The sequence below is a fragment of the Diospyros lotus genome, chromosome 14 (genome assembly GCF_014633365.1).
Source record: "Diospyros lotus cultivar Yz01 chromosome 14, ASM1463336v1, whole genome shotgun sequence".
Lineage (NCBI taxonomy): Eukaryota > Viridiplantae > Streptophyta > Magnoliopsida > Ericales > Ebenaceae > Diospyros > Diospyros lotus.
In genome coordinates this window covers 7,302,421-7,330,264 of record NC_068351.1, presented here as the reverse complement: position 1 = coordinate 7,330,264, position 27,844 = coordinate 7,302,421, and the positions used below count along the sequence as shown (strand labels likewise).

Genomic DNA, 27,844 nt, shown 5'->3' with positions numbered 1-27,844 from the left:
AACTTTAAGAATAATAAATAGTTGGGCAGAGCAGGCCAAGTCTCCTCATGTAATATCTTCATCATCGGTTTCTTTCTTCCTCGTCAATCCTTCGATCGAACACAATTATATAGCGACGGAGCAATTCTAAGTATTTCCAAGTGGACAACCGAAGCAAAATTACAAGGAAAGAAAGTATCAAAAATTGGAGTTGTCGGCTGGGAAAATCGGATCGGAACGTTATCGTTCTTCGATCCGAAGGGCGTCACTGGTCACTGCCCTCCATCCCAGCAGGCTCTCCGTCTGGTTCTCGTAAATCCTCTCTTCTTCACGGTTAATTAAACCCCATCTCTTTCCTGTTAGGGTTTTATTTTCTTCTGAATTTTTGGTACCGGGGTTTATCTGTATGCTGTTGTTCTTGTTTACTGCTTGCTCAATTATTCCTGGCGCTCTCGCGCTTTCGAGTTTGGTTGGAATTACGATTTCCCGGTTAAATTGTTTGAGTTGTGTAGGTGATGATATGTAGCTTAGTGTAGATGTACTTAGACTTAAGTGTAGCTAAAAAGGTTGTTTGATTCATCATATTGATGCCCTTTGGCTCGCAGTCATAAAACAATGACATCGCGAACATTGAGGAGAAGACTCCACCATGGGGATGTTGATGGAAAAGGACGCGAACATGTGAACACCTCAGTGCGGGATGGTTTAAATGAACCCTTACTTGGAAATTATGATTATGGTGGGAGCCCCGTAGAGGTGAACTTGTCTCTTCTGATTGTCTTTCGCCGTTCCTTTTATGCTTTTGTAGTTTTCATGTCTTTTAAGTTACAATTGAGTATGATAATCACCTTCATGAATAATTAGCATCCTGCTTGTCAAATTCTCATTTTTCTGGATCTTCAATGTATAGCCCAAAGCTATTAACAGAAAATAAGTTGTTCGTTTATCAAAATTCACACCAAGAATCAAAGTACCGAAAGAAGTTTTGTGAATGAAAAATTTGATACCTATCTACATTATAGGGGTCCACATATGAAGACACATGGGATGATGAACGGAAGAAGGAACACCTTCATTGGGCACTATTATTTTCTCAGTTGATTGTACAATGGGCACAATGGTTGGGTATGTGATTGCTTTAGTATAGTTTTCTGTATATCCCTTTAAATGTATGGGTTTTACTAGCATTACATAGATGATTCGATCACATATTTATCAGCTTAGTTCTTTTTATTGTTGGCTGAAATATTCTGCCAATTTGTCTCTAAGCTAATTTAAGAGTGTGAATTTTCTTTGGTCCTATTTTTTATATGCTCTGACAACCTCATGAGATGGGGAAAATTTTTTTATGCCCTGTAGAATGATATTTATGTTGTCTTATCACATGAAACAGTAGGAAAGTGTTTTTAGAGTTATCTTTTTATTATTTTTTGTAGTTCACCTATGGTTTTACCGTCATTAACATACCTACTTACCCTCAGGGGCGGAGCTAGGAAAATTTTCCAGTGAGGGCGAAACTTATTAAAGAAAAAAATAAGAAATAATGTAGTAATATAAATATACTGAAACTGAAAGTTAACATAATTTATTCAATACCTTACAATAGTTCTTTGCGAGGATTTGAAATTGAATTATCAGAATTTACAATTTTAATTTATCAATTAATTTTATTTTATAACTAAAGTAGTTGGACTTACATAAAAACCCAGCCTAACATGAGTGAGGCCCTGTTAAAAATTTTAGGGTAGTGTAGGCCTCAATGAGTAGCGAGCCAAGGCCCTCATTGGGCCTACACTAGCTCTGCCCCTGCTTGCCCTCCTTTAATTCAAGATGGAGCAAGTGATTTTAGTCCACCAATTAATAGTTCTTTTTGTATGTTATAGGTTCTCTTGATGCCTTTTAAATGCATGTTCTCATGTTGGTTATGCAGTTGATTCTCTCTATTTCTTTTTCATGCATGTACTCATGTTGGTTATGCAGTTGATTCTCTCTATTTCTTTTTCGTGCATGTACTCATGTTGTTTATGCAGATTGAAAGGGTGAGAAAAGGTAGAACTTACATTCGATTAACATGCACTTTTTTAGGTTCATGATTAACATGCATTATGGTGATCAAATATATATATATATATATATGCATGAACATTTCATGCTGAATGGAAGTGAAGCTAAGAATTAGAAGAAAAAATGGTGACAATGTAGAATATCAATATTGTTGTTACATAAACTAATTTGGTTTGCTAGTATCTTTCTCCTTCCTTTGGTTCTTTTTCTCTGAAGACAACACATTTGTGATAGTTTTTTGTAACCACTTATCTCTATCTTCTCCTTTATCTTCTCATCTTTCTTATCTCTTTAGTTTTAAATATTCTTTTTCATCTTATCTTCTATTCAAACTTGGTTTCTCATCTTCTTTCGGCCTCTATTTAAACTCGGTTTCTCTAACACTCCCCCTTAAGTTGGCGAGTAAATGTTGACCATTCCTAGTTTCCATGTAATCCCCTGAAATCTTGCTGGTGGAAGACCTTTGGTTAAGACGTCAGCTAATTGATTTTTTTGTTGGCATATAAGGAGTAGTGATTATGCCACTATCCAGTTTTTCCTTGATGAAATGTCTATCAACCTCTATATGTTTGGTACGATCATGCTGGATTAGATTATGAGCAATATTGATAGTAGACTTGTTATCACAATATAATTTCATCGTTTCTTCTAAGTTTGATCTTTAGGTCATTTATGATAATCCTCAACCACAAAAGTTCACATACTCCATGAGCCATAGCTCTGAACTCTACCTCAACACTTGATCTCACAACAACACTTTGCTTTTTACTCTTCCAAGTGACCAAGTTTCCTAGTTTCCTCCTAGAAACATATAGTAGCCTAATATGGATTGTTTGTCCATAGGTGACCCTGCATAGTCAGCATCAGAATAAGCTTTTAGAGTCAGACCACCATTGTTCAAAAACATGATTCCTCTCCTCGGAGTTGCCTTTAAGTAATGCAGGATGCGATTGACAGCCTGTAGATGTTCTTCTCGTGGGTGATGCATAAATTGGCTGACTATTCTAATGGAGCTAATATGAGACAGATATATTTGCTTACCAACTAACCTTTGGTTCTTGTCTTTATTAACTACACCACCTACATTTTTTTACCCTATTTTGTGATTCGGATCAATGGGAGAGCTTGCTGCTGTGCTATTAAGTTTCCTTGTTTCCTTTAGCAGGTCCAAAATATACTTCATTTGGGATAGAAATATGTTGTTTTTTGAATAAGTTACTTCAATTCCAAGAAAGTACCTTAGTTTACCAAGGTCCTTAATTTCAAATTCTCATGCCAGATGTTCTCTTAGAGCAAGTCTTCTAGTATTTTCATTCCCTGTAATAATAATATCATCAACATAAATCAATAGGGCTGTGATCTTATCCTCTCCATTGTGCTTGATGAACAAGGTATGATCTCCCTGACTTTGTTTATATTTCAGTTCCCTCATTGCCTTTGTGAACCTTCCGAACCAACCATCGGAGACTGTTTTAGCCGATACAAGGCCTTTTCAACCAATATACCTTATTACCCCCAAATGATCCTTCAAACTTAGGAGGAGGCTCCATGTAAACTTCCTCTTCTAAATCACCATGTAAGAAGGCATTCTTAATGTCAAACTACAACAATGACCAATTAAAACAAGCAGCTAAGGAAATGAGTATTCTAACTGTATTCATCTTGGCTATCGGAGAACATGTTTCTTGATGATGCGGTCACCAATCAAGACCCGATCCAAGTCCGACTCGATCAAACCGGAACAGTATCACCGAAATAGTAACACCGGAACAATATTTTAATACTTCTTAAGTTTTAGAATTCTACTTAATTTAGGATTCTACTTCATGTTTCTACTTAATTTAGGATTCTAATTCATGATTCTACTTGATTTAGGATTCTACTTCATGTTTCTATTTGATTTAGGATTCTACTTCATGTTTGATTAAGGTTTTATTTTTATTATGATTCCAATTAACTTTTATTTATGATTTATTTCTATTAGGGTTCTAGTTGGATTTTGTTTTCCAAATATTAGATCGATTTGGATTAGCCAAATACTATAAATATGCCTAGGATCTAGAGTTTGTAATCAAGTTTTTCTTAATCAAATTTCAGCAACTTATTTGGGTTTTCTTAGCAAAACAGTCTTGTTTTTGCATCTTTTTGAAAGTCAAGTTTCGACCATTGGAGTTTGTTCTTTTAAGGGTTTATTTTGATGTGTTTTTTCACACACGCGCTACACATTGCGTCACTTGATAGTCAATGTCATAGGTTTGTGTGTATCCCTTTGCTACCAATCTTGCTTTGTATCTTTGAAGTGTCCCATCAGATTTGTATTTTATTGTAAACACTCATTTACATCCCACTGGTTTCTTATCCTTTGGCCTAGGTATAACCTCCCAGGTTCTGTTTTTTTCAAGTGCTTTCATTTCCTCTTCCATAGCAAGTGTCCACTTCTTATCCTTTAATGCCTCATGAATGGATCTTAGGATTTCTATAGTGTCTAATGAGGTAAGAAAGGCTTGATATTGTGAGGACAGTCTATGGTTAGATACATAATGGGATATGGGGTAGATAGGACGTTTGGTGCATTCTCGTATGCCTTTTCTTAATGCAATAGGTAGGTTAAGATCATCAGCCACCTCATTTTTTGAGGGGTATCAACACAAAAAGACTCGTGAATAATGCCTTCTTTTAGAAAAAAATGGTTTAAACAGTGGTTAAAGTAGTCCTTGCCATTATTCGAGCAAAATCGTTTTATACACACCCCAAATTAGATTTTGATCATGCAACAAAAATTAGAAAGAATAGTGGAAATGTCAAATTTGTCCTGCATGAGGTAAACTCAAGTGACCCGAGTACAATCATCAATAAAGTAAACAAACCATCGAGCCCTAGTGCAATTACGAACCTGTGAAGGACCCCATACATCACTATGAATTAATGGAAAAGGAAAAACATCTATTTTATTCACCAAAGGAAAAAAAGTCCTGTGATGTTTGGCGAGTTCACAGACTTTACAATGAAGATTGTCAAGAGATACATTGTGAAATAAGATAGGAAACATAGTTTTTAAGAGACTAAAGGGAGGATGGCTAAACCGATAGTGCTGTAACAAGATCTTGGAGGTAGTAGGAGAAGGGTGGCATTGTGATGAGAGAGCCAATTGGTGCCCTGATCCATTCAAAATGCTTACTGTCTCAAGATGGTAGAGTCTCATCCTCCCTGAAATCTTGTCTTAAAAAATATAGTGTGTGTCGAAAAAGGTAACACTGCAGTTCAAAGACTTAGTAAGTTGGCTTATAGACAAAAGGTTGGTGGATAGCTTGGGAACATGACGAACATTAGTTAATGGGATATGGGGAATGAGATTGATGTTGCCTCGACTAGCAATAGGAATATGAGATCCATTTGCAACAACAATCTCGTTGTGGCCTGGAAGGGGTTGATAGGTTGCAAAAAAAGTGGGACATGGTGTCATGTGATCAATTGCACCTGAGTTAAGAATCTATTAAGAAGGATGTGGGCTGGCATGAGCATTAAAGGAACAAGCAGAGAGACACTTACCAGAGGCGACAAGAGAGCATGTAGAACTAGAGCCAGAAAGAGATTGGATGAAACCTCTCAACTTTTCAATTTCCTCCTTACTTAGTCCACCAAGTTCATCACTGCTAGCTGAAGCATCTTGGGATTGATCTGTTATTTTGGCAGCGTTTCTTGATTGTTGTGCTCGTCCCTTGAATCCACCAATTTAACTTAGAACTTGAGCCTTTCCATGAAGCTTGAAACAATTTTCTCTTGTGTGTCGTGGCTTCTTACAAAATGTGCACCAAAGACCATCCTTATTGGAGGGCTTAAGGTGGCCAGTCTAACTCCCCATGGTTGTCCTCCCTCCATTAGGCTTCCTTGATACCATGGCAAACCTTCAGTTTGCTGAGATTCAAGCATAACTAGGCTCCTGCTTTCCTCGGCCCGAACGATAGAGAAGTCTTCCCCCAGTGGTGGGCAACTTCCCTCTTCCAAGGATTTGAACTTGAATAGGATTCTTTATTATGTGTAGTACAATTTGACACAACGGATAAATGTGTAGGCAATTGATTAGGACATTAGAAATAAAAGTTCTATGTATATGTTCTGATTTATACCTCCTATCGAATGATTCTTGGAGAAATCTTTAAAACTGGCATGTTTAGAGAGTTGTTGCAAATTCAGATGGTTCATTTTTTCCAAAGGCCATCAGATATGTTGATTATAATTTATCCTTGATTTCTGTAGCAAACATTGTTCTTGGATCTGGAGCACTAATTGGAAGACTTTTGCCCTTACCATCTATCACTCACAATGGACAAACCAGGAAGCTGCTTGCACGACCACTTAGTCCATTACAGGTATAACATAAATGATCCTGATTGTTCTCTTGATGGAAATTTTCTTTCTTTTTCTTTCGAACATATTGGGAGCAATGAGTTCATAGTATATTACTGATACTTGTATGTTTATGTCCAACTACTAAAGCTTTGAAATGCCTCTGAGTCGAAGATTCATAAATGTTTGAACATATTTGATCATTCTCTATTCTTTAAAACTCGAGTTGCTGACATGGTGGGGCTATTTATATTCTCTATTTTCATTTGCTTCTTAAAATGGATAAACAAAGAGGCTTCTTCCACCATCACTTAGTCTTTTACAGGTGCAACGATTTTCCCCAGGGTAACTGTAGACACCCAAAATTTTAGCAGGGATAATAATTAAAAATATAAGAAAATATAGATATGGATAAATATATAAGATAATAATAAACACAAAAATTAGGATAATAATATTAAGAATATTTATAATAATAAAAGATAGTGATGCATTCAGCTAAAATTGGAAAATAAACCAACTCCTTGTTCAAGATGGATTCTATTGTAAAATCCAACAAAGTAGATACGTATGCATATACATAAAAGAAAAGATAACTCCTTCCCCACGTACATATCCCTATAGGAAAGGGATATTTCATCAAGACCAAATGTCTCAAGGATTTGGATTGGTGTACTATAAAAGAATTTAATAGGGGAGATGGACATCATGCAGTGATTTAGCATAACACACAATGATTGAGAGGAAGAGTTACACAAAGAGAAAAGGGAGTTGCCTACTAAGGACGAAGAACTAGTTGCTAACGAACTCCAATTTCAAGTAAGCCTTCATTGCCTTTTTTTATTCCTTTGATTTCCTCTTAATAGTAAACAAGAAAAATCAGTTAAAACCCCAAAACAATTGCAGCCACTACAACAACTTCACATCCTCACCTCAAACTAGAAAACCCCGATTACTGTATGAACCCATTGCTTTTGATTTCTTCAGCATTAAACATCATTGACAATCAATCTCTGCTTAGTTTGAGCTGAGGTGTGTTACAACCCTTGGGTAGAACTCACCATCAAAAGCTAGCTGTCAAGTGGAGGGTGCCCAAGAAGTTATAAATCTCACACCAAGAGTCTAAACTTCCGATGTGAAACAAGTCCCATACCTTGCAATAGACCATAACATACCATCACGCTTCGCAGTCTGATACCCATGATGGCAGGTTGTGCGCTAGTCACGACTAGTTCCGGATGAACACTGCAATACCAGCGTCACTTTCGTCGCAGCACGATTGCAACTGGAAGACATGGGGCTGACTCTAATACCACTGTTACAACTCTCGGGTAGAATTCACCCTCAAAAGCTAGCTAGCTATCAAGGGGAGGGTGACCAAGAGGTTATAAACCCCACACCAAGAGTCTAAACTTTCGATGTGGAACAAGTCTCATACCTTGCAGTAGACCATGCCATACCACCATGCTCTGTAGTCCAGCGCCTACGACGGCAGGTTGTGCACTAGCCATAGCTAATCCCGGACGAACACTACAATGTCGGCGTCACCTCCGTCGCAGCGCGATTGCAACTGGGAGACATGGGGCCAGCTCATGCTCTGTAGTCCGATGCCCACGACGACATATTGTGCACTAGCCATGGCTAGTCTCGAACGAACACTGCAATGCCGACGTCACCTTCGTCACATCGCAATTGCAACTGGGAGACATGGGGCTGGTTCTGATACCATATGTTATGGTCCACTACAAGGTATAAGACTTGTGCCACATCGGAAGTTTAGGCTCTTGGTGTGGGGTTTATAACCTTTTAGGCCCCCTCCCCTTAGCAGTTAGCTTTTGAGGGTGAGTTCTACCCGAGGGTTATAACAAGGTGTGAAATTGTTGCAGCTGTTGCAATTGTTTTAGGGTCTTGACTGATTTCTCTTGTTTTCCATTAAAATGAATTGGAGTTCCTTGGCAACTAATTGTTCTTCCTCAATAGGTGACTCCCTTTTCTCTCTCTATAACTCATGCTCTCAATCTTATTTGTTATGTTAATCATTGTGTGGTCTCCTTCTCCCCTCTTAGATTCTTTTATAGATACACCAATCTAAATCCTTGAGGGATTTGGTTTTAATTATATATCCCTCTCCCTAAGGATATGCATGTGGGGGAGAAGCTATCTTCTCTTTATCCATATGTATGTGCATCTACTGTGTTGGATATATGTTACTATAGAAACCGTCTTCAACTCTAGCCTTGGGCTTTCTACCAAGCCAAATAAAAAATAGAATCTATCTTCAACAAGGAGTTGGTTTATTTTTCAATTTTAGAGGAATGCAGCATTATCTTTTTATTATTTTTATCCGTATCTATATTTTTCATTATTATCCCTACTAGAATTTTGGGTGTTTACAGTAACTATAATAGAATAGAAATTCCTTAAGAGGATGAACCATATACAACGAAAAGTGAAGCCAGGAGCCTATATAACTATATGCAAGTGAAAAATTGGTCATGAACTGCACAAAAGAAATAGAATACTTGCCTTATAATAAGAAATGGGATACTTGCCTCTAAAAGTTCTACTATTTCTCCTGCATTACTTGCTTCGCATCACAGGAAGAGGAATGAGAATGGTGTGCCTCTAATTTCTTCTAGTACCTGACCAATCCAAACACCCAAGAGATTAACCTGTGAATCGAGCATGATCTGCACAATACCGAATATAGACAATCAGAATTGGCCTCAGCGACACCTTAGGTACCAACTGCACTTGCACCAATAACTCAAAACAATACTGCTTGTTCCCATCTTCACAGAAGCCATAATTCCAGCTGGAGGCCGTTTGAAGTTAAAACCTTGCTCACCAAAGATGAACACTTAGCAAGTCCTGTCGTCCAGACATCCAAGCTCCAATTATCAGTGGTGTAATGAAACACATCAAGTCCCCATAAATTTGCAAGTAAACCTTGATCCACTGCTCCACACCTCCCCTTTCAGGAAGCTTTCAATTTGATAGGATTCAAGAGGTGTCCGTCTATCTCCTTGGGGTTTTTCTTTATTATGACAAAGGATTGTGAGCTTCTGATAAACTCTATGATATGCGCACACAAGCATATGTATATATATATATTGCATAAAAGCTAGAAATTGATATCCTGTGCCATTTGTGGCATTCCTTACATATTGTTATCCTTTTTTGCATGCCTAACCTCTCTAATCACAACCTATTGCTGATCATAGGCTGTAGCTTCCTCACTGTGCTCAACCACTCTCATTTTTGTCCCATTTTGTTGAGGTTTAGATGGATATACCTAATGATGCAACTAAGAGTTTAGTCCCATTTTTATGTAGGTTGACATCTGCATAGTGTACTTTTGTAGCTAGATTTTCTACTGTTACTCTCCACTGATTAGCAAACATAGAGTTTCTAATCTTAGTATCTGAGGGAAAATAGTGGAAAATTTTTGAGCTTTGCCCTACTTTTTTCAGTCATCATTTAGTATAAGTTGAAGAGTGCATTTTATCTGTTGAGGTTAAAATTTGGTTGGGGCAGTTGTCTTTGGCTCCTCCTAGGTTCCTTCTGCTAAATAGATTTGTATTTATCTATTTTATGTTAAAATTAGTTTTCTTCTTTTGTTAGGAAGAAAGACTCAGAAATCTACAGCAAAGGCTTCAAGTTCCATTTGATGGTTCTCGTGTAGAGCATCAAGTAGGTCTTTATCTAGTATCTGTTTTCCAATTTTCTTATACTGGTGTTCTCTCTGCTTCTTGAAATGTTTGACGATAATCTTTATTTTAATTCACTTCAAGATTTCTTTTATATAGTTAGCTGTTGTCACTGTTATTTTATAAACTAAAAGACACAGAAAATAATAAATCTAGATTAGAACTGTTAGAAAACAAGAATGTTTGGAATCCTTCCATTGTCAATATCTTCATTTTCAACTGTTGTGCTACTTATACAAAAGTTACTTTATGAGAATGATGAGATTATCTATGTTAACACGTGTTGTTCTGAACACAAAGGTCAACCCTGCTGCGTTTCTCTGGCCTGTTGTAAATGTGAGTTATTTTCAGTGGTGGTCTGTCTTTCTTTATTTTGCTCATAAGCAACTTACTCTTTAAAGAGAGTGAGCTTTGGTAGCAAGGATAAGTTTGCTCTTTTGAGACTGGAAGGCCATAGGTTTGAGTTATGGAAACAGACTCTTTGCACACACATGCACCCACAAAAGGGAGCAAGTGGAAGGTTGCGTACAAATAGAACCCTCTCAAAATGGGAAGCCTCATGCAATGGGAACACCCTTCTTTATTGAAAAGAAACCCAAAATTTGTATTCATCAACCATCTAATTAGGTCTGTCAAAAAACAAAATAAATAAATAAATAAGTATTGACTACAAAACAACCATATAATAGTCTCTCAACTTGGATCTTAGTCAGGGAGGGACCAGAATTCCAACTCTCTCCCTCTCTCTCTCTTTTTTTTTTTTTTGGGGGGGGGGGGGGGGCGCAGAAATAAAAGATTCACACCAACTTGTATAAGCCTCCAGATTTCTCTATAACTTTTCTGAGATTCACCTCTAAATGAATTCATCCAAACTGCAAATCATAACCAGGCATGGAAAAAAGTGATCAGGGATGAACTTGTATTTATTTTAGTAATATTATTCCATGACCATGTCATAGGCATTTTCATTATTTAGAAATTCAAAATGCAATCAATCTCAGTTGCACATAAAATCAAATAACCAAACAGCTGAGGTAGCCAAACCATATTAGTTCTTTTACAATGTCCGAGAGACAGCATTTGAAACAGATTGAGCCACAAGAAGATGCATTTTGCATTGTTCCAGGGAAAATCTAGCCAAATGAATAATGTTTCCATTTTGCATATCAAAGAATATACATTACATTCGTTTTTGTAAACCTATCTTATTGCATGTCATGTGCAGTGAGTGATGATTATATGCACATACTAATTAGTAGAAATCATATCCATGTAATAATGGTGCACGCTGCAACTGCAGTCATCATCTCATATGGAAACTGTTTTACAAAGTTTGTTTTCTTGTTTATTTGATGGGCTTGTGAAAGTTTTCACTGCAACAACGATCCCTCTGATGTAAAACTTATGCTTTTCTTTATCTGGTTGGATTTTGTTTTATTTCATTCATGGATGAGAGGGATGAGGATATGTATGATTCAGGATAGTAAGTTTGCAGTCAGTATGGGGGCTTAAATGGACTCATTCTAGTTTTGTTAGTCTCTGTATTTGGTTCATTGTCAATATTGTTTGTTGTTTATATATATACAGTATGCTTTAAGTATTCATTGCAGATGTAGTCATCAATGGAATTTATAATAGAAGAATAGATTTTCCAATTTCAACATCCCAAAAAAACTGAATCTCGGGTTTCAGGATGCACTCAAACAACTATGGAGGCTGGCTTATCCTGGTAGGGCACTCCCATCTCTTAAATCGGAGCTCTGGAAGGAGATGGGTTGGCAAGGATCTGATCCCTCAACAGATTTTAGGTGTGTGGAGTCTATGCTGGTTATGTTAATATATCCTCTCTAAATTGATATTATGTAATTCTTTAAATGCTATTTTCAGGGGTGGTGGTTATATATCATTGGAGAATCTTATCTTTTTTGCTGAGACATACCCGGTTTGTTTTCCTTCCCTTTTCATTGATGTTCCTTCTATTTGATTATGTCGTGTTTTGAAAGCAAATAGTTATATATATATATATATTAAGGTGGTATTATTTGGCTCTGCAATAGGCCCTTATCTCTTGATCCTAGTAATGGATGAACTCACTAAGCATATCCAAGCAGAGGTGTCTTAGTGTATGCTATTTGTAAATGACATTGTCTTAATGGATGAGACAAAGGAAGACCACTAAGCTTGGGATATTGTGGAACATGTTAGAATCTAGAGGTTTTAAGTTAAGTAGGTTAAAAATCAAATATATGGAGTGTAAGTTAAGTAAAAATACAAATGTAAATGATGTTATGGCAAAACTTGAAGATTGAGTCATTCCATGAAAAGATCAGGTTTGATATCTTGGATTAATCATCCATAAGAAGGGGAAATTAATGGGAAGGTTAATCATCATATAATTAAAGCCTAATTGTCAAAATAGAAAAGTGCGTCTGGTGTTTTATGTGATAGCAAGATTACATTAAAGCTAAAAGGAAAATGTTTATAAGACATATAAGATCAACTTTGTTGTATGGCACAGAATGTTGGACAATATAGCATCAATATGTGCAAATTATGAGTGTTTCGTAGATGAGAATGTTATGATAGATGCACGACTATACAAGACAATACAAAATTAGAAATGAGATATTTTGTAATAATATTAGAGTGGCTCTCATTGAAGATAGGATGGATGAGATATAATTAAGATAGTTTGGTCATATGAGAAAAAGACTAATAATGGCTCCTATAATGGGAGTGGTGCAGAACAAGTTTTTAGCAAATGAGGTAGAGGATTGAAAAAAACTTGGTGTGAGATTCTTAAATATGATACAAATTGGTGTTAAATAAGATGAGGCCATAGATAGATCAGTGAGCTATAATTCATTTAGCCGATCCCACATAGTCATAGTGGGAATAAGGCTTGCTATGTTGTTTATTTTTGAGGTAGTATCTGATGCAAATTAAGTTATTTTTGCTTTTCCTTGCTATATGGCGTTGGCACCGTAATGACATATATATTTCCAGCTTACAGAATTAGATCTTCTATTGAAACATTATTGCGATCCCTTCTCCTATCTTCTGCTTTCCTATTTTATTTATGTGAAGACTATCTTCAGTATTTAGTTTCATTTGTGTCCTAATTATGGCTCATTTTAGACAACCTCTCCTGCATGTTCTGGCACATAAGAAACAGTGGACACCAATATCCTAGGATTAAAATTTTAGAGTGATGAAACTTTTCTAATTGCATTTAATTTTTATTGTTGTCTTTATAAGAAAAGAGCCATTGAATTGAATTCGATGGCTTGAAGTCTGAAAAAAGTGGATTGGCAATTGACAGTCTGTGTAAACATCCATAATGCCCTGAGAAATTAGTTTTCATATGCTTTTTGAGCATACCAATAACTTCATAAGTGCATAGAAATGTATCTGAATGGATTATGCATTGTTAACTGTCTAATTGCTAAAATAAAAAATTCTCTCTTTTATAAGTGTGTTTGTCAGTTCCATCAGTGCAACCTAAGGAATTGTATTATAATAATTCCTCAGCCATGTTTTGATGATGTTTGATTTTTGGAATTGTCCATAGAATATTTGTTCTTCTTCTTCATTTAGCCTGGAATTCCTTTTCATGAGCTTGCAAATAAGTTACAAAATTATTTTTATGGGTTGTGAGGGTAACTTCACGTACTAGTTTAAGACAAAACATCGAAAATGGCACGCCCATCAAAACATAAACTATGAAGGTATATCATTTAAGCCCATGAGGGAACTGATGAGGACAATAAAAAGATGAGATTTATCTCTTTTTCACGATAGATGCTTGCAAGAACACACCTTCAATCTGTGCACACTACAAAGTACTATTTGAGCCTAGGAGAAAATAAGAGAGTACAGATTATTTTGTTTGTGAATCTGCAGATAAACATACACATATGCATTGATCTTCTGGGTCAAGTTAGTAGGGCCTAAAATTTCTTTTGCTCCATTTCTGACTGTTAATTACTCGGTGCTTAATTAAAAAGAAAAAAAAAGAAAAAGAAAAACTTCTGGGATATCAAAGCAAATCAACTAGACCTGCACTGTACATGACCTTTACAATCCATGGAAAGTGAGTCTAGTGCAAAATAGGATCCAGTCAAATATTGAGCTCTGTGTTAATACCATCATCAGCTATAGACAAGGTGCATCCATCTTTTATTTGGTGGCACCATCCACTTTTCACCACCTTGCTATTGCATGGGACTTGATGCTTGGGTCACATGTTATCCCTTCAATATGAAAATATGCACAATAATCAATGCATTTGGTGTATGGTATTGGCTGTCTTTTCTGAAGCTGTAGATTATTGTAGCTGTATTATTATCACCACCACTATTATTATCATGGTTATTATGATTATCATCGTTATCCTCTCAACATCATCATTTTGAATTTTGATGATCATGATTATTATCATTGTTGATTCGCTAATGTTATTATCATTTTGCCCTAAATCAAGTATGATGCAGCCTTACGTAGATAGGATGTGTTAGGTTGTGTAAACAATGGCATTGCACACCCAAGGGGGGCGGGGGGGGGGGGGGGGGGTTAAATTGGGTGTTTTAAAAATCGTTAAAAACAAAATTGCTTATTAATGAGGTTTTAGTGCAATAAGATAATGAGTATAAGATGATACTTGTAAAGGTTAAAGAAATGAACAATAAATATGAAAATGACAAGCGAGTTATGGTGATTCGGCTCAACCGACCTAATTTACTACCTTAACTCCTCACTAAGAATTTTCGAAAATCACTAAAACCTCCTACTTGATCCCAAGTAGGCCATCTAGTACAAACACTAGGATTACAACCTCCTACTTATGCAAAGTAGGCCCTCTAGCAATCTTACTAGGCAATGTACAATGAATTTTTGAAGAAGAAATGCTCTGAGAGATGAATCTCCCAGTTACAATATCTCTCAAAATTATTCACAATGGCTTAATCAAAATAATACAAATGATATACGAAGTCTCTTGAGAGAAAAGATTGAAAACATAGGTGCACTTGAAGAGAATAATATGACTTAAAACTTGTAATAGTTTCTCCAAATTGCACAATCTTGCTGGTATTTATAGGTTTCTCTTGGCCTTTGAATTTATTAGCCGTTGATGGAGTCGTTGAATGCATTTAATGCCTACAAAACTAGCCGCTTAAGATTGTCAGAGAAGGAACTGTCGACGGATACATAATCCAGCTGATAGTTTTCATCAATATATTTGAAATAACACAAGGCTTTTGAAAAACAGTCAACATTTTTGAGAGAAAAGTCGACTTCTTTTACTAAACAGTCAACAATTTTTGAGAAATGTCGAGATACTATACAGTCACTGTCAACTAATTTTGAACTAAAATTATTTGGACCAAGAGCATCAATTTTGGCAGATCATGGGAACTGTTGACTGTTTTTGGCCAAAGACTAAAAACGGTCAACTGCTTCTTTAAGAAAGTTGACAGTTGCTGAACTTAGGCTACCCAAAACTTTTAAAGGCATAGACCAATCGGCTGTTCGTTCAAACAAGTCAACAGTTGTTACCTTGAAAAAGAAGATATGCATGATTCTTAAGGAATTTCCTTGGATTTTGTCATGCATCATTCCAAAGAGACTATGATGAGCTTCAAAAATACTAAATGGACATATGATAATATAATATACCTTTTGCAACATTATGATTTATTTTCATTTTGCATTTTCAAAGATATATGAACTTACAAATGTTATATTTTTCATTTTATAAGCACATATCCTTGATTGCTATTTTGAAGTAAATATATGTCTTGAAACTATTTTTATTGAAATAACAATTATGAAGTTTTTCATCATCAAAATAATTTTAGAAGTGTTGGAAGGAAATAAATACGAAAGTTCTTGTTGTACCGAAGGGAGATAGGGTGATAAGAAGAGGTTTGAAAGATTTGAAAATTAAAGCAAGCTGAGATGATAAAGAAGGGATAAGAAGTTAGAGATAAAGTAGCTCCATAAAAATAGGATAGGATGTTATGACCTTAGGAGTAATAAAGGGGCATTATTGTAATAGGGTATAATAGTTAGTTAGAGATATTTTACAAGTTGTTAAAAGCACATGGGTGCTGTTAGGATATTGTTAGAAATTAGTTAAACATCTAGCTATGCCTATAAAAAGGCCAATTGTAAGAGGAGAAGGATATGTTGAATGATAATTGAAATTCCAATTTCTCTCTACAATTTCTCTCTAATCTCTCTCCCTCGTTCTTCTACCATTCTCCCTCAATCCTCTCTAAATTTCTCCCCCCATTCTTCTTCAATTTCCCTTCTATACATTCTGTTGTTAACTTCAACGGCATCGGATCCTTCCGATTTCCATTCTAGTCCTAGGCTAAACCCTAGGATCATGACAAATGGTATCAGAGCAGTTGTTCCTCGGCTGTGAGTTCTGAAATTCGGTGGTTGTCCTTGTCTAATCCGATTATGAAGTAATCAAGTCGATTCGAAGCAGAGCAATACTTCTTCGGCTGTGGTTCATACAATTGTGGGTAAATTGATTCTGATGACTATTGATTGAGCAGTGAATTTCGTGGGTGGTGCAGAGAAGTGGTCGGTGATTGGGTAAGCAGAAGACAAGTTGCGAGAGCTCCATCAGAGTGACGACGTGTGTGAGGAAGGCTGTCACAGCTAGGTCAAGCAGAGCCAGTGATTTCGGAGCCTATGGCGATCGCGATTGGATCTCGTGGACTGGTCGAATCAAGGCAATTGCATGTAGGATTCCAAGTATTAGCGGTTATGTGGGTGTTGCTATTTGAACTCGGGAGTGACGCAATACAGTGGGTGGACACGAGAGTGTCGCGATACAGTGGATGTAGCGATTGGAGTAGCAGTGAGTTCTGGAATCAGAAGCGATCGCAAATTGGGCTAGAACTCAGGCAGTCATCGGCCTTACCCAGACCTTCGGGCGAACCCATTGAACATCAACCCGATCGAAACACCAACCAATTGGGTTGGGAAGGATTCGAGTACCAGAAAGAAGTAGTGGCTAGGTGGGACACGAACCGAGGAGCATTCGCGATTGGTGTGGGAGTCCGTCGAAGGCAGTGACGCGGACGGCCAAGAGGTTCACGAGTGAGTCGGGCGAGGAAGTAGGAGACGTGACTGTTGTCAATTGCAGTCTGTGGTTAGGCAGAGCAGGTTCGGCGACTCCAGTGACCTGGAAGGCGGTTGATGTTTGGAGGTAGTAATCTCCAACGTTGTTTTACGAAGGTGGTCCATTGGCGGAATTGACGGTGTTCGGAAGGCGGAATTCGTCGATGATCTAATCAGGTGAAGTCCGATCGGTCCTAGACTCTTGCTTCTGAAGTATCTCCAAGCAAGCGAGCACCCTCAGTCCAAACTTGGAAGACGCAGCAAGTGAGTAACCCTCGGTAAATAATTTCACTAACTAGTGTTTGGAATTGAAGGGAGAACTAGGGTCTGGAGATTTCCGATCACCTCACGGTCTGAATCGAAAGGAGTCACAGAGCGAGGTTATCTTCATGGCTATAAGGGACCAGAGATCAGAATTTCAGTCTAACTTTTGGAGGCGAGTAGGCTGGTGTTTCCGACAGTGATTCCAGCAAGTATTAGGTATTATTGCGGCAAGCGAGACAAGATATTCGGTAGCCTTAGGCGACTCTAGAAGGCTGATCAAGTCGCTGTAATTGTGCAACTTCTTCCACTGCTACAATAAACTTATCCTGGAAGCAGAACAGTGGCTGCAATTTGCCACTTCTTGGATCAGCTTCAAGGTGACTGTTGAGAGGTACATACTAAAGAGAAGTGAGGGATTTAGTATGTACAAAGCTCCTGTTTTTTGGCCTTAGAGTTGTCCTGCGCGTGAGAAGTTTGCTAGGGGCAGTAGTGCAAGCACGAGGACATGGTAGTCTCAGTCGCAGAAAAAGGGTTCTTCATTTTTAGGGGGACGACCTGATGGTGAGGCCATTGGGAGCAGTGCATACATGGAGCAGATGAGCCCTAAATTGCAGCAAAAGAATGTTTCATTTTCAGCAGAAATGGAGCCTCAATGGCAGCCAAAGAAGGCTGCATTTTCAATGGGCAGCAACAGGGACAAAGGAACAAGCAATGGGATTCATGAAGAGTGCAAGGAATTTGGCCGAATGTTCCGCGAGAAGTTTCAAGAGTTTGCAATGATACTATCTAAAGAGTATCATTACAGTTTTCCCGCCGAATACTTTGATGACTATCATGGAAGTTCTAACAAAGAGGAGTTTCTTAAAATGGAGAAGCCGAAGGAGAAGACAAGAAGGTGGGAAACTGATTCATCATTGACTTCCAAGTATGTGCTTGGGTATTTTGAATTAGGCAGCAATATCAAGAAGGATGTTGGCAGCGTCAGAGAGGATATTGGTGATGGATTACATCCTTCAAAGGGAACCTGTAATGAACAGATTGATAGGGCAGCCAATGCAGAGGGATCATCTGATATTGCTGAAAAAGAAGTCCAAATAGAGGGGAATTGTGGCCAACAAAAGGGAAAAGAAGGTCTTGATGGTGATGTTTTTGGGATTCTGCAACAAGAGCAGTCCAACTTTGAGGAAGAAGGGGAAGAGGAAGAAGAGGAGAGTAAGGAAAAGGGATTGGAGGATGACACTCAATCAATTGACAGCCTCTCAAGCACTCTTACTAGTGCTGAGACACTTGGCCAGGTGTCAATCATTGAGCAATCGTTGGCTGGAAGTGAAGTTGCAGCATCTCCTAATGTTAATGCTCACAAACAGCCTTGGTATGAGTATTCAAGGAAAGAATACAAACCTCCATTGCTGCATTTTGAGGCTACTGTTGATATTTCTGCAGCAAAACATGGTTGTGGGTTGAATGGGGATAGAGTAATAGCAACAATGGTTGTAGATCTGCCCTTCTTACTTGTATTGGACGGTGATGAAGTTTTCCCTATTGAAATTCTGGGCCAATTTATGCTTAGATTTGATGTTGTAAACCTAATAACGAAGAAGAAGAAGCCTAGAAGAAGAAAGAAAGAAAGAAGAATTAAACAGATAGAGAAAGCGGGCATTGGAGGAAGAAACAATAGCTCGGTTGTAATAAGTTTCTTGAGGACAAGAAACCTTTTAAGGCGGGGGGAATTGTCATGACCTTAGGAGTAATAAAGGGGCATTGTAATAGGGTATAATAGTTAGTTAGAGATATTTTACAAGTTGTTAGAAGCACATGGGTGCTGTCAGGTTATTGTTAGAAATTAGTTAAACATCTAGCTATGCCTATAAAAAGGCCAATTGTAAGAGGAGAAGAATATGTTGAATGATAATTGAAATTCCAATTTCTCTCTACAATTTCTCTCTAATCTCTCTCCCTTATTCTTCTGCCATTCTCCCTCAATCCTCTCTAAGTTTCTCCCCCCATTCTTCTTCAATTTCCCTTCTATACATTCTTTTCTTAACTTCAACAGCATTGGATCCTTCCGATTTCCATTCTAGTCCTAGGCTAAACCCTAGGATCATGACATAGGATTATTTAAGTTTAAATACTATCTGATCTCCTATCTCATCTGTTATATCCTATCTGAATTTGTATTTTTGAATTCCTGTATTCTAGGGGAAAACTAAGGCCTACTCATGTATAAATACCGCATCTATACGTTCAATACAAGCTGAGAAAACAGTTCGTTTGTTCATCTCCAATTGTTCCTAAAGTATTCCTACTTAGGTTCTCTTGTTTTGTTCAAAAAGCAAAACAACTGGATGGCTGCTTATGTTCTCTTTCTTAGGAAGTACGGACACTTCATCTCAAAACCATACCAGTGTCCAACACTACCAGATACAAATGTGTCAGGCAAAATGGGAAATGTGTCAGAAATGCGATTTGGCATGTCCCATGGTTTTTATTATTATTTTTTATTCTGGACATGTCTAGGACATGTGGCAGATGCATTTGCATGGGTTGGACACACCTTGTGATGCAACAATGTTCTAAATAGAATTTTTAAAATTTATCTCATGTTAAAAATTTGCAAATACAATATTTTTCTGATAATGAAAAAATAACACAATTATGTCCCAAATTCATTTGAACGGCAGGCATTCAATGATGGGAAAATGAATAGGCTCTATCCTCTCCCTCTTTCTGTGCATTGCTTCTTCCCCTCATTTTCTTTACCTCACTGCTTTCCTTTTCAAACAAAGTCATTCTTCTTCTGACACTGCCTCCAACAAATCCGTCAACTGCAGAAATCACAAATCTGGCAATAGCTTTGTCCTACAACAGACCTAATTATAACTCTGGCAAAATAATTACTTTTGTATTGTTTAGCAATGTGTATTTTATAATTAATATGGATTTAATGCTGTCTTCATATTGAATTAATGCATAATTTGAGTTCTTTTTGGCTATTGTTGAAATTACTTTTTTGTATTTCCCTACCATATTCATATCCTTATTTTTTCAGATTAATTCCTGAGCTTGTATTCATGTTTGTTTCCTTTTATGAGTCCCTGTTGGTGTTTCTTGGTTTCTTCGAGTAACCTGGTGTGCTGCTGCTCCTGTCCATTGGTGTAAAGAATTGAGTCTAGACTTCTTGTTTTCTGTGATTTCTTGTCATACTACTATGCTTTCTTGGTGATTGCATGGGTCTGCTTTCACTGTTTGCTTCTGTGCTTTTCTTTGTTAATATCTATTGGTGTAGGGACTTGGAATATGGTTAAACTTCCATTGTTGGGGTAATTGATAGTTACTAAAGAAATGAAAAGCAGGAGTTTTCATCACCTTTATTCCTTTATCAGGGTCCATTTCAGAGCTTGTTGCACAAAAGAGATGGAAACCGAGCTGACTGGGAATATCCATTTGCTGTAGCTGGCATCAATGTTTCTTTCATGTTGGTACAAATGTTGGACCTTCAATCAGGTAATTAGTTAGCTAGATTTAAGGGACTTACTGATTATGTGGCAAAATATACTACTTCCATTTTGTTGGATCTAATTAAGAAGCATAATGTGAAAAGATATCAACCTCTATAGTAATTTAAGGAATGTAAAGGGGTGTTTAATTGTGGAAAATGTATTCGTGTTTTCTATCCCCAATTTTCTAAAATCTCTGGGGCCTGTTCAGTTGTAGAAAACATTTTCTGTTTTCTAACTCTAATATTCTATTGAATAATTGAATCTTCCATCAGAAAATAAAAAACTCAGTTTTCTATTTTTTCAACCTCATACTGTGAATTAGAAAACATCCTTTTTGATGTTCTCTAAATTTTCTGAAAATGAAGGCTGTGACTTTTTGAAACATAAAATGTTAGGACATCTTTAGTTATAAAATTAGAGTGAAAAACTAGAAAATGTTTTCTAAAACTGAATAGGCCTCTAGTTTTCGTTTTCCATAGAAAATTTGAAAAGCCATTGAAATGTTAGAAGTGCAGAAAACAAATTTCCAATTTGGAAAATTAGAACATATGTTCAAAAAAAATAGAGAAACAGAGAGATTTTTCTTGTGTAATTTAGCTTGTGTTAGAGAAGGAGATGGAGATGATTTTGGACAAATTGTATGGAAAAACAGTGTTTTCCAAATCTCCAAATTAGTAAGGAAAATTTGGGAAATTCATTTTAGGAGTTTCCCAAGTTCAATTTAGTTAACCATTTTAATAGTCTCTCAAGCATTTTATCTTTTAGTAGGAGCTACTCCCTTTAACCATCCTACCTTAACTATATCAGTAACATCCTCATTAATCTCCTCATCTTTTTGCGTGATTGATCCAAGTGGAAAGTTTTTAGTGACTAATACTTAAATCTCATTTAATAAGGCTCCATCGCTCTACAGAATACTCTTAGATTCTGTTGTACATTTACAAGCATGATATTAGGGTATAAAAGGTCTCATTCTCAGCCATTCAGATTGAAAGAACTCTCTTCTCCTTTGGCACTTATTGCTCCCTTCTCTTCTTGTGGTTGCTTTTCCTCTCTTCTTTTTAGCAAACACAACCTAGTGAGTCATCAAGAGAAGAAAGAGGGAGGGGCATCTGCCGAGGTGCCTGTGTCTCTCCTTTACTCCTTCATCTTTGTCTTCTTATTTCTTCTTCCTCTTTTTTCTCATTTAAACAAACTCATTGCCTCTCCCAATCTCTTTTGCTCGCCACTTCTTCTTTGTCTTCTTCTTCTTCTTTTTTATTTTCTAGGTTCTCTCTCTCTCTCTCTCTCTCACACATACACACACACGCACACACACAAACTCAAATCTGGATTCTGGGATTACCAAACCCACTGTTTTGATACCTATCTAAAAGAAAAAAAAAAATTACTCAGATGAACTGAGCTTGTTCATCCAATTCTTAGTTTTCATTTTTTGTCACAAGTAAATTGATTGATTTTTTTTTCTACCTCAGAAAATCATCTAATTTAAAATACTGGGATCATATTTACAAACTGTGTTTAAAAAATTTGCAAGATGACGTGGGGCCATTATATTAGGATGTTATTCTTATGGCATCTTTGTAGGAAATGTCAATTCTTTGATTGTAAGCCTCCATCACTTGGATTCATATTTTTTAGATCTCCAAGGCTCCTGGCACATCTTAAAAAAACCTGGAAAGACACTTAGCGTTTTCCTTATCCTGCAAATATCATTATGTCGAACATGCATTTGTTCTGTTAAATGAAGCCTACTCTGGAGTTGGAAAGGCATTGAAAGAACAACCAATAAATTCACTAGAATTGCTAATGAATTTAACTATTGGTTGCTCTTATGTATGCCCCAGATTTTCCTTGTGGAAGTACCCAGACCAACACAAGTGAAGGTTGTTACGTGCTGTTTCTGTAGGATTTAGTCTTTAGATGCTTCAAACTTTGTTGAGTGGAATTACCAAAAAAAAAAAAAAGTCTAGTGGAAATAATGAGAACTATGATGGGAAAAAGGGAAGTAAATGACATAAAGTTGAAGCGACTCTATTTGAGTAAGGAAATAAGAGGAAAAGCACACCTATAATTCTCTTTTTTCATCTCTAATATAGAATTAGGTGTAGCCAGACCTAGCCAAGCTGTCTTACACCATACAGAGACTGGCTGCTTACAAAATTTTAGTCTCTGGACAAGTACACTCATGTCAGGAGCTCCACAAAATGGGGAGCTGAGAATTATTCTGTTCTTAGGTAGAATATGGATTGATGATGTTCTTGGCTTAGTTAAGAAGTTACTGAAGATAGTCATAGAAAATTGGTTTTCTTGTTCTGCCGACTCTGGAACAAATTAGTTATTCAACAAAATTCTTGCAGGGAAGCCAACTACTTTGGCAGGAATGCGGTTCTTAGAGTTACTGGGTGAAGATGAAATGGCGTTTGACAAACTTTACTGCGTCGCCTTTCAGATGATGGATGCTCAGTGGCTTGCAAAACGTGCTTCCTATATGGAATTCAATGTAAATTATTCCTTATGCAGTTTTGCCCATTTCAAATGTGTTGAAAAGTTAGAATATGTTGTGGTTTGAAGTTTTAAACTATTTTTGGTTTGTTTTAGGATGTTTTGAAGTCCACAAGAACACAGCTAGAGCGCGAGCTTGCACTTGAGGATGTTTCCAGTGTGAAAGAGTTGCCCGCTTACAACCTCTTGAAGAGATGATTATCACCACCAAGGCTTTTTTACTTTGTGTCAAAATTTAATTCCACCTTTTTCTCTGTTCCCAAATATAAGCCCTACCTGCCGTAGCCTAACATGTCATTAATTCACTTTAGTACTAAAATTGAGTATTGTAGCTGCAGTACTACATCCACTAGTTCGTTCATAAGCCAGTGTGTTTTTGTGTTTTTGGGTTCTTGTTGGGGTTTGGGGCGGGGGGGATTTTTCTATTTTTAAAAATTACAATGACCACCTCAATTATTAAAGTAAAAGAAATTATATGAATTGACTTAAATTTTTTTTTACTCCTCTCCCTCCTGTCTCAGTCCTCCAGAAATCTGCTGATTTTTGCAGATTGTTGCTGCAACGCCCCTGAAGAAGGGGAGGGAGGTAGGAGAGGGGGTGATGGCATTTTTTAATTTTGAATTTTGAATTCTTAATTTTTTTGTAATTTTTAAAAGGGCTGAATTCACATTTGACCAAAGTCAAATGTATAAAATCGTTTTTGTACTTTTCATAGAAAATAAACGTTTTTAACTATTCAAACAAACTAATTACACTCTATAGCCACTTTTATGTAAGATACCAAAAATACCCTTAATGAAATTTTAAAATAGAAAACCCTACTGTTATTAGTCTCATTTACCAAAATACCCTTATCTCTTTTATATAACCTTTCTTCTCTCTCTTCTTCCAAAATTCACGTTACTCTCTATCTTTTCATTGTCAAACTATCCAAACTTAGTCATTCTTCATACATTCAATCTTTTTGCTTGTTGGGTCATTCAATCTTCTTTATCAATTACATCGACCTCACTGAAGTCTCATTCAACAAGTTTATTTCTCTCCAAACCCAATCTCAAGGTATTTATTCGATTTACAATTTATTTAATTTTTTTAAAATAATTTTTGTGTTCACATTGCTTATTAAGGTTGTGTAGAATGATTGTAGTTGTTGGCAAGACATATTTTGATACATATCATTCCAAATTTGCACTAATTTGGGTGAAAAAAAAAAAATCAAAACTGCACATCGTTAACGAGTTTTGTGGGCGATAACAATTGATCGGGCTTAGTGGGGGAACAAAGCCCGATGGGTCTTAGTGGGGGAACAAAACCCGATAGGGCTTTGTTCCCAAACTAAGCCCGATAGGGCTTTGTTACCCCACTAAGCCCGATTATGATTTTTGTAGCCCACAAGCACGATTATATATATTATTTTTAAAATAATATATATATTTTGTTAAATAATTTAATATTATATATGAGTGTAAAATAATATAATTTAATATAATATATTTAATTTTATCATATTATTTAACAAAATTTCACTTCTTAAGCATTTGTGCCTAAATGTGTTATATTAAAATCCTCCAATATTTTTCATAAAATTTTTAAATATTTTTCTTAAACTACATATGAAAAATTATCATGACTTGGTTGTTGGTTTATAAGTCAAAAATCATGTTTAATTGTACAAATCAACTCTTTAGAAAAAGAAAATAAAATACAAATCTCAAAAAGCAAATAAACTTATTTACTTATAGTTATGACTTGGTTTAATGAGGAAATTAACCCGATTTGGGTGTGTGTGGATCCGTTACATCCATGGTAATGGTGAGACTAATTTTTTCCTCCTTTCAATCTTACAGCAATGGATTTAGTGCAGTTGGTTATCGTGTGGAACGGGGAATGGAATGATAATAAGTATATTGGGGGTAATAGGATGTGTGCGGGAATCTACAAAAATACGACTTTTACTCAATTGGTTGAGATTGTGTACACGGTGACAGGAATTGATAAAACAAGATACGACATCACCATTCATTTTGTAACGGAACACTCAAGTGAACTTCCAGCTACCAAGTTCCCTATCAAGGACGACTACGGTGTCAGGTTTATTATGTGCGATGACAGAAAATATAAAGTGATGTATGTTGATATGATTTGTAAAGATATTGGAGTTTGTAACCTACGTAGTGGTGGTAATCAAGATTCAGGTGCCGTTCCATTTACATCTGCACATAGTCCACTACAAAATGATGATTTTGGTATATATGGTATGGATGGTTTGTCAGATGACGCTCCAGACACGAATGATGATTGTGATAATGAAACTGATGATAATAGTGACGATAGCGATGGTGATAATAGTGATAGTGGTGGTGATGAAAGAGGAGTGAGTCCGGAGTACCCAGAAGTAAGATTTTCAGGTTCACAATTTGAGGACAACCATTTACAAAGAAACTGGATTGTTCCTGGTGTAGAAAATTATGCAATTGAGGAAACAAGACCCGAAGTGTCAATTCCATACCAGGGTGATCTTTTACACATGGGTGCACTCTTTAGAAGTAAACAGGAACTAATTTTGGCATTTGGACAATATTGTGTTGATGTGAAGATGGACTATCGAGTCAGACGTTCGTGCACAATTCGATTTGAGGCTGGTTGCAAGGATGTGAACTGCAAATTTATGCTTCGTGCAAGATGCAGACCTGGTTGTTCGTTTTGGCATGTGGTGAAATTTATGCCGAGTCACACGTGTACTCCGGATGTCTACGATTCACATTTTCGAAGTGTGAAGGCTATTGTCATCGGAAGTTTGTTCTCTGAAAGAGTGACGAGTAGTGAATATACACCTAAAATGCTAATGGGGGAGTTGTTGGAGCAACATGGTGTGCAGATTATGTATACTAAAGCTTGGAGGTCTTTACAACATGCAAAGATACTTACTTATGGTAATGCTAATGAATCATATCAGCAACTACCCTCATATTTTCACATGTTAAAAGAAACAAATCCTGGCAGCATCACGACAATAGAGACAGATGAAAATAATTGTTTTTTATATTCATTTTTTGCACTCGGAGCTTGCCTTCATGGTTTCCAGTCTTACATAAGACCGGTTGTTGCCGTTGATGCCACACATTTGAAAGGTGAACACAAAGGGGTGATATTCGTTGCCACTTGCAAAGATGGGGAGGAAATGATTTATCCCATCGCTTTTGGATTTGGAGATGGTGAGTCTGACAGATCATGGATATGGTTTTTGACAAAATTGAGAGAGGCTATCGGAGTGCGAGAAGATTTAGTCATTGTTTCTGATCGTCACCAAAGCATTGCAAATGCGATGAGTCGTGTCTTCCCTTCTGTCCCACATGTCTTTTGTTTCTTCCACCTTAAGCAAAACTTGAAGAAACGTTGTAGACAACGAAAAGATGTGATGACTGCATTCTACCTTGCAGCATACAGCTACACCACAATAGAGTGTGATACATACTTGGCAGAAATACAATCGATGCATCCTCAGACTCATCTGACATTGATGGAAGCAAGACCGGAAAAGTGGTCACGAGCATATTGTCCAAGAAGAAGATATTCCATGATGACCACCAACATTGCCGAGTCTCTCAATAAATGCATGATGAAAGCACGTCGGTTGCCTATAACAAGTGCACATGAATTTTTGAGACATATGCTTCAGAAATGGTTTAGTGATAGGCGTGCTGCAGCTGCCAGACTCGAAACCATTGTGACCTCCGCTGCAGTGGCACATGTCAATTTGGCGCATGCCAAAACATTAGACCGAGGATGTCGTGTAGTTCCTGTAATACAAGGGAACAAATACCTCGTGCAACATGCAAAGGAAGGCGATGGGATAGTTGACATTGTTGCGAGTACATGTAGTTGTCGCAAGTGGGACATTGATCAAATGCCATGTCTTCATGCAATTGCTGTTAGCAGGTATCATGGTTTGACTTTTATTTGCGTCTTATGTTCGTAATTTAGTGTGATATGTTAACACTATGTGTTTCTTTGCCTTATGCGACAGTTTCATGAGGGTGCACTACCATATGCTTTGCCATTTATATTACACCGCAGATTGGGTCAGACGTGCATATGCACTTCCCATCAATCCTCTCCCTAACAAGACTGCTTGGATTCTTCCAGCGTACGTCAGACAGATGGTTATACTCCCACCTGTGCAAAGAAGACAACCGGGTAGACCGAGAAATGGTCGAATTCCTTCCATGGGGGAAGCTCGTCGAAGAAAAAAATGTGGAAAATGCGGTGAACTAGGACACAATAGTCTTGGTTGCCCTAATGAATGGACTTCCTCCATTGGAGAGTCGAGCACAGCCA

At 37.0% G+C, this 27,844-nt stretch overlaps 1 protein-coding gene across 3 annotated transcripts; it reads left to right on the top strand.

The window, feature by feature from the left end:
- Positions 1-33: 33 nt before the first annotated feature.
- Positions 34-23,891, top strand: LOC127789790 (uncharacterized). Of its 3 annotated transcripts, none has more exons than XM_052318785.1 (10): positions 34-291; positions 585-735; positions 1,002-1,104; positions 6,301-6,413; positions 10,015-10,083; positions 11,793-11,908; positions 11,988-12,042; positions 20,885-21,005; positions 23,362-23,504; positions 23,603-23,891. In XM_052318785.1, exons 2-10 carry the CDS (start codon positions 595-597, stop codon positions 23,702-23,704), a joined length of 963 nt encoding a protein of 320 aa, XP_052174745.1. In that variant the 5' UTR covers positions 34-291; positions 585-594; the 3' UTR covers positions 23,705-23,891. The 3 variants fall into 3 exon arrangements, with proteins under 3 accessions (XP_052174745.1, XP_052174744.1, XP_052174747.1); XM_052318784.1 differs by having other exon boundaries at positions 34-312; XM_052318787.1 differs by lacking the exon at positions 10,015-10,083 and having other exon boundaries at positions 34-312.
- Positions 23,892-27,844: the final 3,953 nt, after the last annotated feature.